The 14,885-nt window shown below is 34.3% G+C and overlaps 1 protein-coding gene across 1 annotated transcript in view; it reads left to right on the top strand.

Annotated features, from left to right (window-relative positions):
- LOC134665790 (uncharacterized) overlaps positions 1-14,885 on the top strand; it is a 115,103-nt gene that overhangs the window by 74,249 nt on the left and 25,969 nt on the right. Inside the window, exon 5 of the mRNA XM_063522775.1 lies at positions 13,843-13,976. Coding sequence (XP_063378845.1) covers positions 13,843-13,976 — 134 coding nt within the window. The remainder of the gene's footprint in view (positions 1-13,842; positions 13,977-14,885) is intronic.

Raw genomic sequence — 14,885 nt, 5'->3', positions numbered from 1 at the left:
TTTTACTATTATTATAGGACATTTTTACACAAATTGACTAAGCCCCACGGTAAGCTCGAGAAGGCTTGTGTTTTGGGTACTCAGATAACGATATATATAATATATAAATACTTAAATACATAGAAAACTACCATGACTTAGGAACAAATATCTGTATCATAATACAAATAAATGCCCTTACCAGGATTCGAACCCGGGACCATCGGCTTCATAGGCAGGGTCACTACCCACTAGGCCAGACCGGTCGTCAATATAATTGACAAATATTATTAATTTAAAAAAACAATGCATAATCGGTTGCCTTAGTCTCGACCAACATCATCCTGGTCTATGAAATGCTTTACACCTCTGTAGCTTTATTCGAATTTGGGAAATCTGAAATCCACAAGGTTTGCTTGCACTGTTTACTCGTTCTGCGGATTTCGGATCGGGATAGACGCATAATTGGAACCAATGAGCACGTCCAAGCTCAGCAATGTAGGCAATTTACCCGATGTGTGCTATTGCCCTAATGGTGTAGGTACGGACGGATGGACAGACAGACGGACATGACGAAACTATACCTAAGGTTTCCGTTTTGTCTACGGAATCATGAAAAATACACGTTAGGTAGGTACGCTTAGTAGATTTAATTGTAGTCTCATCTGAAACAATTCGATTAAACCTCTGTTTCGATTACAATCAGGCAGATTGTTTCATGTTACGTATACAGTTTTATTCCACGTTTAGTATTCCGTTCAGGATTTATTACACAGTACACACGGCAAATAAATAAAGTCCAACCAAACCATCTGTCGTAAATTTTCCTGCTAACCTATTCCCGTAATTTAATCGTGGTACAACTATTGATCCCTTTACGTTAATAGTATAATTATGTACGGTCACGATCGCCAATAGTGGGTTGAGCAGAAATAACAGATCCTGAGAGGCAAGTCGGTTTAAATACTATGAATAATGCTTGGGACCTTATTTCGAGCACGTTTGCTTACATCCGCTGTACCTAACCCCACGCTGCCTTTGCAATATCTAATGCCTACCAATTTCTCAATCATGTTCAGGTAGGTATCCTAAGGGTGAGGTCACACATACAACAATACGATTTAAATTAACACTTATGTACACTGTTACACTTAAGGTATGGTAAATCTAGTAGATACTTACAAATGCGCTCTATACTATATCGAACAACCTGTTCAGTGATCGTATATGTACGTACTTGTTACGGGAAATAAAGAAACGCGTGGCAACGCTGCGAGCATGATCAGGATCTTTGGACCCAGCATGGCGCAGAACGAGGTTTAGGTTAGGTAGTTCTAAGGAGATTAAAAAAATTATGTAGGTACCTATATTTTTTCACAATATTTGCTTAAGTTTTTTCTTCATACTTATTTCCTTATATTAAATTAAACCAATTAAAAAAAAAAAGTATATGTACATGAGTACGCTAGTGTTTTCGGTCGCTGCTGCTAAAGCACATTATTCTTTGGCTTTGCGAGATAAAAACTATAGCGGAATTTTCGTATCGACAAATGACAGTTACATTGTCGTTTCGCTCGTCTAGCGAGCAACTGGCGAGAATAACGAGATGCTGCTCGTGCATCTGTTCCCATTCTCTGCATGTTCGCAATCACGCAAATTCTTAACGACCAAGATAATATGACCTCCGGTTGTCCAACAACTATGGTTGAACGGAGATCGCTCTTATAATGGCTCTACTACTAGTTGCTCGGCGCAGGATTGGAATGATTCCAGCTTTAGCGCAGCGGCGCGGCGATTCGTTATCCTGCCGCTTTTTGCAGGTAGCCCACAATGTTAATGTTACTGTTCTTTTAGGTACTACTGCTGGCCTGCAGCCAAAAAGTCACAACTTTCGTACGACAAATGACATCCGTTTGTTGGTTATGATGGTAAAACGTGTTTCATAACATAATATGTAACTCCTTGGTAGGCGGCTGAAGTTATTATAAGGAACAAAACGGCCGACCTTTATATAATTGTAACGAAAATAGGTGTTCAAAGATGTAATAAATGCCGAAACTATTCTTGAGTAGCTGAAGGTTTTGTATAGCCGCAAGACATAATTTTGATGTTTTTTTTTTTTGTAGCATATTATTTTTTGTCGCTCTTTCAGCAAAATTGTTGAAATATAGGATTTTCGCAAGTGGCCGTGGTAAGGATGATGGATGACATTTAAGATAATTCACTTAGGTTATCTTTTACAAATCGAATTTCTACTTACTCAGTTTCGACTTAGAATCACAAGTTCTATTGATTTAATATTATGTCTACAATTTATCTATGTAAGTACCGCCATTAAACAGACACACTATTACAATTTTGTATGGACGATGAAGATTTTTTTATCAGTACCTCCTCTTAAATTAGAACAATAACTTAGATAAAGATAGTTAGGGGGAAGCGGGGTAGATAGGCACAAGGGGCAGTTTTGAATACCCACACTAATTCCTTAACTAAAAACTTATGTTCACCTTTTGCAACACTAAAACGTGGCTTTGTATGTGTGAGTGAGGTACGAGCTTCGGCACATCTCTCCTGACAGCCGTTGCCGCTTGGTGCGTGAAAACGTGTTTCCGCGGTCGGATAGTAAATAAATTATGAATTTTTTATCGAGTTGTGGTGCGAAATTTTAGACTTTACCGGATGAACATCACAATGAGCACTTAGTACGTTTATTCAGTAATAGGGTTAACTTATTATTTTAAAGTAATACTTAATAGTATATTTTTAATAAATTATTTTTAATTTTTTTGACCATTGGGGTACTTTGGTACAATAAAGATTGGGGCAGTTTTGAACATATCAAAGTGCCCCTCTAGTGTATCTAAGTGCCCCTGCCAGTTTTTGGTGTGATTTTTTTTACTGTATAGTAGTTTTTTTTACATACAAAGAGAAAGAAAATTATCAAAGAAAAGTTAAAACAACCAAAGTAGCTTTTTGTCAAAATCTGACACTGAATTCATTAAAAGTTGTTTTTTGTAGTGTTAATGCACCTGCTGCTTAATAACTGTAGTATGTTCTAATAGCACCGCACTTAATAGACGTTTTATAATGTTTAAAAAGTTTACTACTGGTCAGCTAACCGAGTTGATCTGTAAAGTGTGCTCTGGGGGGCAGTTTGAAACACTTACCGGGCACTTTGATTCACGTGCCAAAGTACCCCAAAATGATGTATCAAAGTGTCCCATGTAATGTATCAAAGTGCCCTGCAGGTGGGGCACAATTGAACAAATCCCATTTTTTGTTAAAATCCGTATATCTCTTTTACTGGCCATAAATTTAACAAAAAATTATACACTTTTTATACCTTAGTAAATTTGTCATCTAGTAAGTACAAAAAAAATGTATTTTGAGTTCATTTTGGGGCCTAAATTCGATTTCAAAAAAAGGTGTACCAAGCTGCCCCGCTTCCCTACTGTTTCCAAATATTAATATTTTGTTATTTTGACGTTACAGATGCGAGTGATGTAACACATAAACCCTTCCCGTAGTCGGATATAAAATATTTAAAACATCGCTGGTTATTGAGTGGCTGTAGGGCCGTAGTGCCTTTTACAAAAAAACTTTTTTAATACAGTTGCTCAAAAAGTGCTACTTTACGTAGCTGTTTAGCGTGCGGAAAGTTGGTTATCTCGAACTAGTGCTTTTTACTTTTCCAATTTTTTTAAATTTATACTTATTCCAATTCACGACTACTTATTGATGAGTGTTAATATTAGTTTCCTTTAAACGTCGTAATCAGCATAAAAACCTACCGTTAATGTAAGAATACGAAAAATATTACATATTTCATATTTAATTACTTACCTCTTCATCATTATAACACGTTTATTTTTTAATATTCAATATTGAAAATTCCGTTCTTAATAAGTTGACTGAATGGAACGGAATAGCTGCCAAACGCCCATAGATATAATATACTTAAAGACGACGTCTAACCGAGCTGTCACTGTTACCACTTTTGTTTAGTGTACGATTAACAATGTTTTTCTTATTTTTTCGCAACTGTATTAAAAAACGTCGTTCGATACACGTGCGGAAATGTCATTCTTCCGCACTAGCATCGAAATGTACTATTTCATGACATAACACGCAACGGGGAAGTCAGGTTTATCATATTGTATACGGAACCGTCAATATTGTCTGGTCCGTTACGCAATTAGCCCATTTATTTTAGGTTAGTTTGCAGATACATCGAATACATATCCAGAAAAACAACACTTATTTCATACATATTGTCTTACTTACAGCGGCGCCGAAGGTAAATTTAGTTTGGGCGGATTCGATCACGAGCAGACCCTGTATTCTCATCGCCTTCGGAGATTTTCGTCGGAGCCAGAATAACCGTGACCACAATATCTAAATAGTTGTTATTTATCTAAGCTCACAACAACTTGGTTTCGCCGCCGGCGAATGTGGTTGCTTTTTCTCGGCAAACTGTAGGAATAGCAGTCCAGATCAGCAGTATCGTTGGGAAGGCAAACCCTACCGCTCTTTGTGGACTTTGTGGCTAAATCTTCTTTGTGAATTCTGGTAGGGTTTATTTAAAATTTACTCAGTAGAAAACACGTTAGAACAATATCTATTAAGGTAAAAAGATAATCTTACAATGATATGTAATGTGATAAACTCCTCACTTCACTTTAACACGTTTTCAGTTGTTTTTCTTAGTTCTTTTTCTTACCTAAACCTTAAAACGGTTGTAGGTCACTAGTTTTTACGAAAGTAACTGCCAACTGACCTAGAAGCACAGAGGAAACTAGACTTCATTGTAACTTTGTCATATGTGTTAAGCAACTTGCTGTTAGCTTTTAACCAGTCCGGAGGCTTTTGACTCGGGTTTACGACTGCTGTCATAAACAACCCGGATAAACGGTGCAAAGTTTCTTCCAAAGCAGTGAAGCGCTTGTACTTTGAACTCACGCCGGTCTAATACGCCAAGTGACCACTTTCTGTATAATCTAAATATATAAACGTGAAAGACCTGACTGACTGACTGACTTAAATCAACGCACAGCCCAAACCGCTGGGACTAGAAAGTCTAAATTTGGCAACTAGATTCCTTATACGGTATAGGGGTCCACTAAGAAAGGATTTTTCAAAATTCATCCCCTAAGGGGGTTAAGAAGGGGATGAAAGTTTGTACGGGGGTAAAGTTTTCTTTTAAGCTAGGAATTTGAAACTTCGTAAGAATATATATTATTAAAATACAAGAAAACTAATTCCAGCGTTTTAGAAAATTCATCCCCCAAGGTGGTGAAAAAGGGGTTGAAAGTTTGTATGGACATCAAACATTTTTTCGAGTGTGGGACTTGAATCTTTGCATTTAGGGATATTATTAGAAGACGGGAAAAGTAATTTCAGCTTTTTGTAAAATTCATCCCCTAACTGGGTTAAAAAGGGGTTGAAAATATGAATCCATTACAAATGTAATACGTTAGATTGAATTGTTAGTTTTATTTTATAAAATTGTTGATGTTATTATTTTTGCTTTTATGTAAATTCAATGTTGACGTGTAAAAGTGCCCTTGTGGCCTATTTGCTGAATAAATGTTGATGTTTGATGTTTGATGTTTAATGCTTTGAAACTTCTTAGAAAGGCATAATAGCTGATCACAAAAAAAGTAATTGCAACATTTTTGGAATTTCAACCCCTAAGGGGGTTAAAAAGGGGATGAAAGTTCGTCTTCGGGTGCAAATTTTATTTTAAGCTAGGAACTTGAAACTTTGTAAAACAGTATCAAATTCAAATACAAGAAAACTTATTTCAGCGTTTTAGAAAATTCATCCCCCAAGGTGGTGAAAAAGGGGTTGAAAGTTTGTATGGATATCAAATTTTTTTCGAGCGCGGGACTTGAATCTTTGTATTTGGGAATATTATTAGAAGACAATAAAAGTAATTTCAGTGTTTTGTAAAATTCATCCCCTAACAGGGTTAAAAAAGGGATGAAAGTTTGTATGGGGTTTAAGTTTTCTTTTGAGCTAGGAATTTGAAACTTCGTTAAAAGATATATCATTAAAATACAAGAAAACTCATTTCAGCGTTTTTGTAAATTCATCCCTTAAGGTGTTGAAAAAGGGGTTGATAGTTTGTATGGATATCAAACATTTTTTCGAGTGTGGGACTTGAATCTTTGTATTTAGGGATATTATTAGAAGACAATAAAAGTGATTTCAGCGATTTGTAAAATTCATCCCCTAACAGGGTTAAAATGGGGTTCAAAGTTTGATTCCAATACAAATGGTTTTGAAACTTCTTAGAAAGACATAATAGCCGATTAAAAAAAAAAAGTGCAACGTTTTTGGAAATTCAACCCCTAAGGGGGTTAAAAAGGGGATGAAAGTTCGTCTTGGGGTGTAAATTTAATTTTAAGCTAGGAACTTGAACTATTTGCAAAAAAGGTATTAAATTAAAAAACATAAAAACTAATTCAAGCATTTTTGAAAATCATCCCCCAAGGTGGTGAGAAAGGGGTTGAAAGTTTGTATGAAGATCAGATATTTTGTGAGTGCGGAACTTGAAAATTTGTATAAGGGCATAGGCACCTATTATGAGAATACAAGAAAAGTAATTTCAGCAACCAACATCAAAATTCACTTGACTTAAAACCTCATACAATTTGCTAAAAAAAAAAGTACTTAATTTCAACATTGCTTGGATATGAAAATTATAGATAAGATAAGATAAGATAAAAAATAAAAAATAGTTTATTCAAGTAGGCATATTATATTACAATGCGCTTATGCACGTCAAATAAACCTTTACCGGCTCCAACCGTACACCTCTGCCCCGAGAAGATTTAAATCCCTCCTCAATTGGAGGAGGGTATCCCAATATGGGACCGGCAACAAACTCGGCGGGACACATCTTTTCAAAACATTATTACATCTTATAATTAACATGCATTACGAGTAATTAAGAAAAATACAATTTAAATTACTATAGAATTCATGCAATTATACTCAGTGAGTACATAACTTTATAGAATTTGATATAAAAAATAAACATATATGTTAGGGCTCGGCTTCCTTTTGAGCGCTAATCGTGGTACCTCGTAGTAGGAGGGCTGAGGTCTTCGTTGTAGAAAAGAAACTTCGTTGTAAAATACTCATATTTATCGTTTATTTATAACTTTACACAGCACACTTTTAAAACCATCAGCACTTTAACTATTTATAGTAATATTAGTAGCACCATCGTACAATAAATAACAAAAATACACTTTTAGGACACTTTTTGTCAGCATAGGCTGTTAAGGTCTTACTCCTAACTAAGGCTGCTCAGATAATAATCGTCGCTTTAATGAGGTGCAAGGCCTTTTATTAGACCATCGCCCCTCCAAGCTCGACCACTTCCACCTGTCCGTCAGGTGAGGTGGGCTGACCGGTAGTGACGTCACAATTGTTTAATTATTTTAACTAAAGTAAAATTGCCAAGTTCAATCACCTTACTTTTTATAAATGAACACAAGTAAATAAAAATGTGGTATTATTACTCTTATTTTTGGAAAGCCGCTAACACGGCCATACTGACCAGTGGCTCGTGCTCAGAGACACTTAAAGTGTTCGTATTAATTAAGTTTTAATTAATAAAAGTACAGATTGATTTAAAACAATTACAACAGATCAATGAGTTTACTGCTTGATTTTTATGTCAGATACAGCAGGTATCATATTGTTATTTTTTTTTCTAATGAATTATCGATTATTTTAACTTATGTTAACAAAGATTCAACATAATTAATGTTTCTGTCTTATGTACGATCATGATTTGTTCTTATGATTTTAGATTAATGCTACATTTAACTGTAAATGAATTATACTTGGAAATAAAAATTAAATGTATTTTAAACAGTCTAATTAAATTATTGATTAGTTCCCGCTAACACGGCTATTTATGACTGCTTTGCTTCGGTCATTCTGACATCAAGTGATAATTTAATAATAGAATTGATCCTGGGGGTTTGAATGTTTTAATTATTTTTAATCCATTTTAATTCACAAGTACTTTAAAAAAGAAATTTACTTGCATGAACCTTTAAGTTAATGTTCATCATCATTATCATCTCAGCCATAACACGTCCACTGCTAAACATAGGCCTCCCCCTTGGACCTCCATATGTGCCGGTTGGAAGCGACCCGCATCCAGCGTCTTCCGGCGACCTTAACAAGGTCGTCTATCCATGTCTGTTAAATTAATGTTGTTTTTTTTTTTATTTTTTTTTTTTTTTTGTGTGTTTTTATTTTTGCCAAAGGAAAAATGAGTTTACCGACGCTTCGGAAAGGCTCTGGTGGAAAAGAAGCGCCAAGAAAAACCTCCAAGTTGCCTTCTTTTATAATGCATTTAGTTAATTTTTTATGAAAGTGTAGTTAATTATGTTTTGACATATTTTGTTGGTTAATACCGATTATTATGATTGATTAAATTTGCTGAATTGTAAATCTTGGGTTTACTTATATTTAGTGACATTACGCAGCATACTTCCTATTTACGGAAAGTAAGTGAAATTCTATTAAAATTAGTTCTTTGGTATCTGAAGTGATTAAATGATCATAATTTGTTTAAGGAATTTTATTTATGGACATTATTGATTCAATATTAACTCTTTAATATATGAGAACCAACCATGAAGTTTAACGCTTCTAAATAAAGATTAGGTAAGCATCATAAGCTTAACATAAGATGAGAATTAAAAAAAAAACAGTGGTTTTAAGTCTCCACCTTATCCAAAAAGCGTTAGTAATATTTTGAAATCAATTGACTAGACGAAACTAATGATCAATTAAAAAAAATAAGAAAAGGAACACATCGGATTTGCACGATGGGGTAGTTTACATGCTTTTAATTTAATATTATATTATCATAAAAGCTATTTTTAATAATTTCTAATAGATGCTGTTATTAATTTGTTTAAGTTCAAATGAAAGCTATAGTATTTCTTTGATGTTTGAAATGATAGATTGTTCGTATTATTGTTTATGCTATTTAAATTTCTGGACTTTATTTCTTAACTCATATTAAACACATGAAAACCAAACACGAAGTTGAACCTGTCTTGAACGTTGTTAAACATAGATTAATTTGAATTTAGGATGAGGAGGATCAATTGATGACCCGAAACTCGTGCTCGAGTAATCGGTTTAAAAATAAGGAATGCAGTTGTTGTACTAAATCTGTATGACCGATCCAAACAAGTGGCAGATAAAATAAAGTCTGAGCTTAGGGAACCAGTTAGTTGGACGGCCCAGTCACTGAAGCCCTTCAGATTCATTACAGCAAGTGGCCGGCAGACTATGGTTCCCATTTATTGAACGGCCCAGTTATTGGATTAATTCCTCTGAACCATCCATATAAGTGACAACTTTTATCCTTTTAATGGCCCAGTTGTTGGAGTAGTCCCTCTGAACCATCCAAACAAGTGGCAACTGTTTATACTTTCAAATCTTTCAATAGCCCAGTTACTAGACTAGATCCTTCTGATGAATCTAAGTAAGTGGCACACACATTACTTAACGTGGTTGTTGTTATAGATAGTTGTTAGCGCAGGATCTTAAATTGAATTTGCAAAAATTATACAATAGGTAGTAAACGTTCAAAAAGTGGTATTCACTCAATTACTCTGTTCGGATATTTATTTTGGGTGGAATTTTTATATTTTCATTCATGGCAACCTAAATAACCAATAATAATAATGAATTAATATTACCTAACGGCTAGATTTGGAAAATGAATTAGATATCTACTAGACTTCAACAAGTTATGATATGGATAATTTAAAGATATTTTTAAGATAGATATGTCACATTTGACGTTTCCGTTATTCTGGAGGTCCTTTTGAACGATTTTGACCAGTTATGACTTAGATATCCAAGTCACATCTAGTCGATATTTAATGGAGATCTAGTTGATCTCTAAATCGTCTCTAATCTTGGCATTATCTCGTTTCCCGAATACGTGTGTAAGGCATGCTAAAGGGTTTTCCCAAAAAAATAAAACATTATGAGGTTGGACCGGTAATAAACGGTGTTCTTCATTAAATGGTCTCTACATTTTTTTTTGTAATAAGTATCATTATAGCAAAAGATTGCCTGCTTTAAAGAGATGACAATATTGTGGTTTTGTACTTTGTCCTTAATGAATCGATTTATGATTTGTCATTTTGTGTTACCACGTAAAGGACGTCTGTCAGATTTCGATTGACTTCATGATAATTTGTAACTTGATAAGTACTACTATTGTAACTTAGTACCTAGTGTAGTTGAATAATACGAGATAAGTAATCACAAATCACAAGTACAACATATCATTATGTCTCCTCTGATTACTTGAATCATTGCTACTTAAATACGTACTCACATAACGTTAATTTTAAACACTCGTAAATTAATGTCTCTTTTGCGTCTTTGTATTTAAATCGGTTTCCTTCTGTTGTAAATCCTGTGTGTTAGAATCCAAAAGCAGGGCGGCGCCACAACAACACGTACTTCTACAACAAAACACAGAAAGCTGAGGCTACTATTTATCACACATGTTATTTCTGTTAATAAAATATTAATTATTTGCTTAAGGTACAACTAATGTTATTACCGTACATACAAATAAAGTATGATTAATACTGATTACATGTATATAAATTTTAGAAATTTTGTTTTCTTATATATTTTTATATGAATGAAATGCGTAATGATATTCATAACATTGCCATATATTAAAGTAAAAGTATTTGGACGTGATAACTTTCAACAACAGTACAGCTACTTACAGCGTGAAATGAATCGTAGTTCAGCAAAATGAAATAAGCAGAATTTTGACATTTCTACGTACGTTTTGGTTGTACCGTTTTATTTAAACGTTTGACTTTCAAGCTGTATTCTGATGGATTTTACTGGGAGATATTGATTTACGCGGTATAATAAATGTGTATCAGTTATGTAATTTGATATTATGTTACTTTTTGTGGATTCATTTTCAAAATTCATACTTAATAAATTGATTCGAAAATATGCGAAAAAATTTCATAATTATGCAACGATTTCGCTCGTAAAGTATGGCGAATTACTAATAAACGTAATATAATATTAAGTCACGTAGAATAAATATTTTGTTAGCGTTGTATAGAATAAATGATATTTATTAACAAGAAAATATGTTTAATTTCTTCATCACCCTCATCATAAAAACTGGTTTCCAAATAAATATTTAAAAGTTGTCCGTTAAATTATCTTAATGACATTCATAAAAAAAAATCAAAAAGCTTGTAATCACGGTTACAATAAAGATTGATTAGGTATTACTTTACTATTATAATTCAAGTTAGCAATTCTAGGATCATGTGGGTAGATAACTTGTTTGCGCTATGTGCCTTCATAATTCCATGTTAAATGTTTTCTTAAATGTGAGTGGCTGGCGATACTGTTTGAAAGATTTTGATTGCTTTTATTACTCGATTACTGTGTGACTTATTGAGTTTATATACGGAATTTAGAATGCATTACAAGAATAACAACCACTGGCTATGATTTTAGTAAGTTTTCTTTGTGTAGATAAGTATTAACATGTCCTAGGACCATTTTTGTGGTTACTTTAAGTATATTTAATCAAAACGCTCATTGCACATGAATTATTTTCTTCTAAAATAAATCAATTCAAACTTAAAACATTTTGTCAAAATGAAAGCGTCTCACCAGATAATATTGTGTACAACAACATTTACTAAAACGTTCACCAGATGATGAGTAACTGCTCGTGTCGAAAATTGGCCACCGATAATTGGCAACACGTTGATTCTTCTTCGGTTGTTGAATTGTGTTTTAATGTATGCAGCAAATATAACTTGTTGCTCATCCAATCCACATGGCGTTTCAGGTTCTCTTGCGCACTTCTGATGTTAGGGCTCGGCTTCCTTCTGAGCGCTAATCGTGGTAACTCGTAGTAGGAGGGCTGAGGTCTTCGTTGTAGAAAAGAAACTTCGTTGTAAAATACTCATATTTATCGTTTATTTATAACTTTACACAGCACACTTTTAAAACCATCAGCACTTTAACTATTTATAGTAATATTAGTAGCACCATCGTACAATAAATAACAAAAATACACTTTTAGGACACTTTTTGTCAGCATAGGCTGTTAAGGTCTTACTCCTAACTAAGGCTGCTCAGATAATAATCGTCGCTTTAATGAGGTGCAAGGCCTTTTATTAGACCATCGCCCCTCCAAGCTCGACCACTTCCACCTGTCCGTCAGGTGAGGTGGGCTGACCGGTAGTGACGTCACAATTGTTTAATTATTTTAACTAAAGTAAAATTGCCAAGTTCAATCACCTTACTTTTTATAAATGAACACAAGTAAATAAAAATGTGGTATTATTACTCTTATTTTTGGAAAGCCGCTAACATATATGTACATGAAATCACAAATACGTAGCTCTTTCAGAAAACATATCAAATCTTACAAAAGGAAAAGAAAATAAAATCAATAAAAGAAATGAGAATACATATCATATGAATCCGACTGATTGTTATGAGATGCTATCATACAATTTGATGTGCTTTCTTACCTGAGCTGAGTCACCTTTAACTCTACACATAATACAATGTTTTTAATTGCTACTTGTTATTACAGTTTCTGGTTTGGACCATGCATGTTTGTCTGTCAAGTAGTCCTCGACTCTGTAATAAGCCTTCAACATCAATGACTTTTTTAAGTAATTCTTAAGAGCTGGAAAGGGTAATCTTAAAGCATCCTCAGGTAACTTGTTATAAAAATGAATGCATTGCCCAACGAATGACTTCTGTACTTTACGAGTACTTTCTGTATAGTACTAAAGATGTAAAATGTTGAAGATAAGATTCCACGCGGACGAAGTCGCGGGCAACAGCTAGTAATTTTATAAATCTAATTGATCAGGAAGTAGAAAACTTAAATCTGTCACAATAAACAACTTAATTAGGTATGTACCTACAGGATTTTATAGAAATGCTTCAATAAAAGTCGTCGTTCCAAATATGACGTAAGTATATCGCTCGAAGGGGTGTTCTTGGTTAATCCCTATGACAATACGCGAAGGTACAAAATTGTTAACATACATCATGACGACTATACCAAACCCAACGCCAGTGCTCTATTTTCACCAAATCAATCAAGCCGGGCGCGCCGCTGGGCTGCAGAGCGATTTTCATTGAGCATCCATAGTTAATTGAGCGATGCGACGGGCGACCCTAAATGATACAATCATGCCTCAACTCAATCACTGTTGATAATGCCATTGATGTATCGCAGATTACAAGCTAATTTGTCTCTAACCATTTGAGAATATTGGCTTAGAACCTTGATAATTTAAAATAGGAACTTCGGAGCTTCATATATTAAAAAACCGATTATGTTATTTTGTTTTGAGTCTTAGCGCATAACACTCGTCTTCGTTTCATAGTTAGTTGACCTATTTACCAGAATATAAGTAGCTTTCACATTAATCTAGCCCAAGTAGGCACTCAACTTTATACCTATACCTAAATATCATGTACGTGCGGGGTGCAATAAAATAATATTCTAAACGAGATGCTGTTGAAATGTGTGAGTGTGACAAATTTTTATGTGGAACGAATTTTTCATTTTCGTTCATAACATATTTTATTCTTCTTACATAACATAACATACTTTAGCCTTCATAATATTTTCGGTAGGTTAGGTAAGTGTAATTGGTGCCTAGAAAGCTGGAGGTCCTGGGCCTGAATCCCTTTGTTAAACTTGGTACCTATGTATTTATGTATTTACTCACGTATTTGTTTAAGGTTACCATACTTATTGAATTTGTGTTGTTCCAGAGCCCCCGGAGTGGCGGCCGAAGTTAGTGTCGGACCGGTCGTGGTACGGCGTGGGATCCACCCTGCGCGCGACCTGTGCCGCGCCGCCCGCGCACCCTCCAGCCAACCTTACTTTTGCACTAAACGGCAGAGAGGTACTTTTTCTACTTGTATTATCAACATTACACACACATACGCACATTACACACGCATAGTATACATATATTATGGAGATGCTTGTTCGATACTTTCTCTCTACAGTTCTTACCTACGTCGCAAATACCTATTTACTATACGAGTACTACGAGTAGGTGGGAGAGCACGTACTAACCAATCGAACAATATTTAAATTCTGCTCCGTAATACTTTTACCTGCTCCCTATTCCCTATAGCTGGCATATTTACGTTTATTTTTATGTATATGTATCTTATTTTATTTTTATTTGTATGTTATACTGTTTTGTATTGTGTTATTCTGTGCTAAAATTCTTATATTGAATATGAAACACCTACTGACAATACTGACATGACATAAATTTATTAATTTCCGCTACCTAAAGGTTGTCTGGAAGAGATTGCTTTTTAGTGGTAAGACAGCCTGTTGTTTAACTTCTTCTTACTGTATTATTTGTATTGTTTTCTGTAATGAGGTGTGCAATAAAGAGTATTTGTATTGTATTGTAAATTTATATTTTTTGCTACATAAGTTTACCTAAATATTTATCCAATAGCCGCTGTACTTATTAAATCAAGTCATATTTAACTAATAAAGCAAACCAATAACTAAGTATTTGTCCCAGTCGATAGCTGGAACATCAAGTTGATTCGAGGCTAATCTTGTTATCTTCGGGAAAGCCAACTAGTGTCAACTATCAAGCGGATTACCGCAGTATTTCTAGTTTATTTCTTATTGATGTTTTCGTACAAAGAAGCCATCCATTGATTAGTAATCAATCAACATGAAATCTAAGAGTTTTTTACCTTAATAGGTAAAAAACTCTTAATACCTAGACTTTTTTTTTTCATTTAATGTTTGATTTGACTACGAGTTGCCTGACTTTATA

This window comes from Cydia fagiglandana, chromosome 7 (assembly GCF_963556715.1).
Source record: "Cydia fagiglandana chromosome 7, ilCydFagi1.1, whole genome shotgun sequence".
NCBI lineage: Eukaryota > Metazoa > Arthropoda > Insecta > Lepidoptera > Tortricidae > Cydia > Cydia fagiglandana.
Note: the sequence above shows the minus strand (reverse complement) of the source record. Positions and strands in the feature narration are given on the sequence as shown.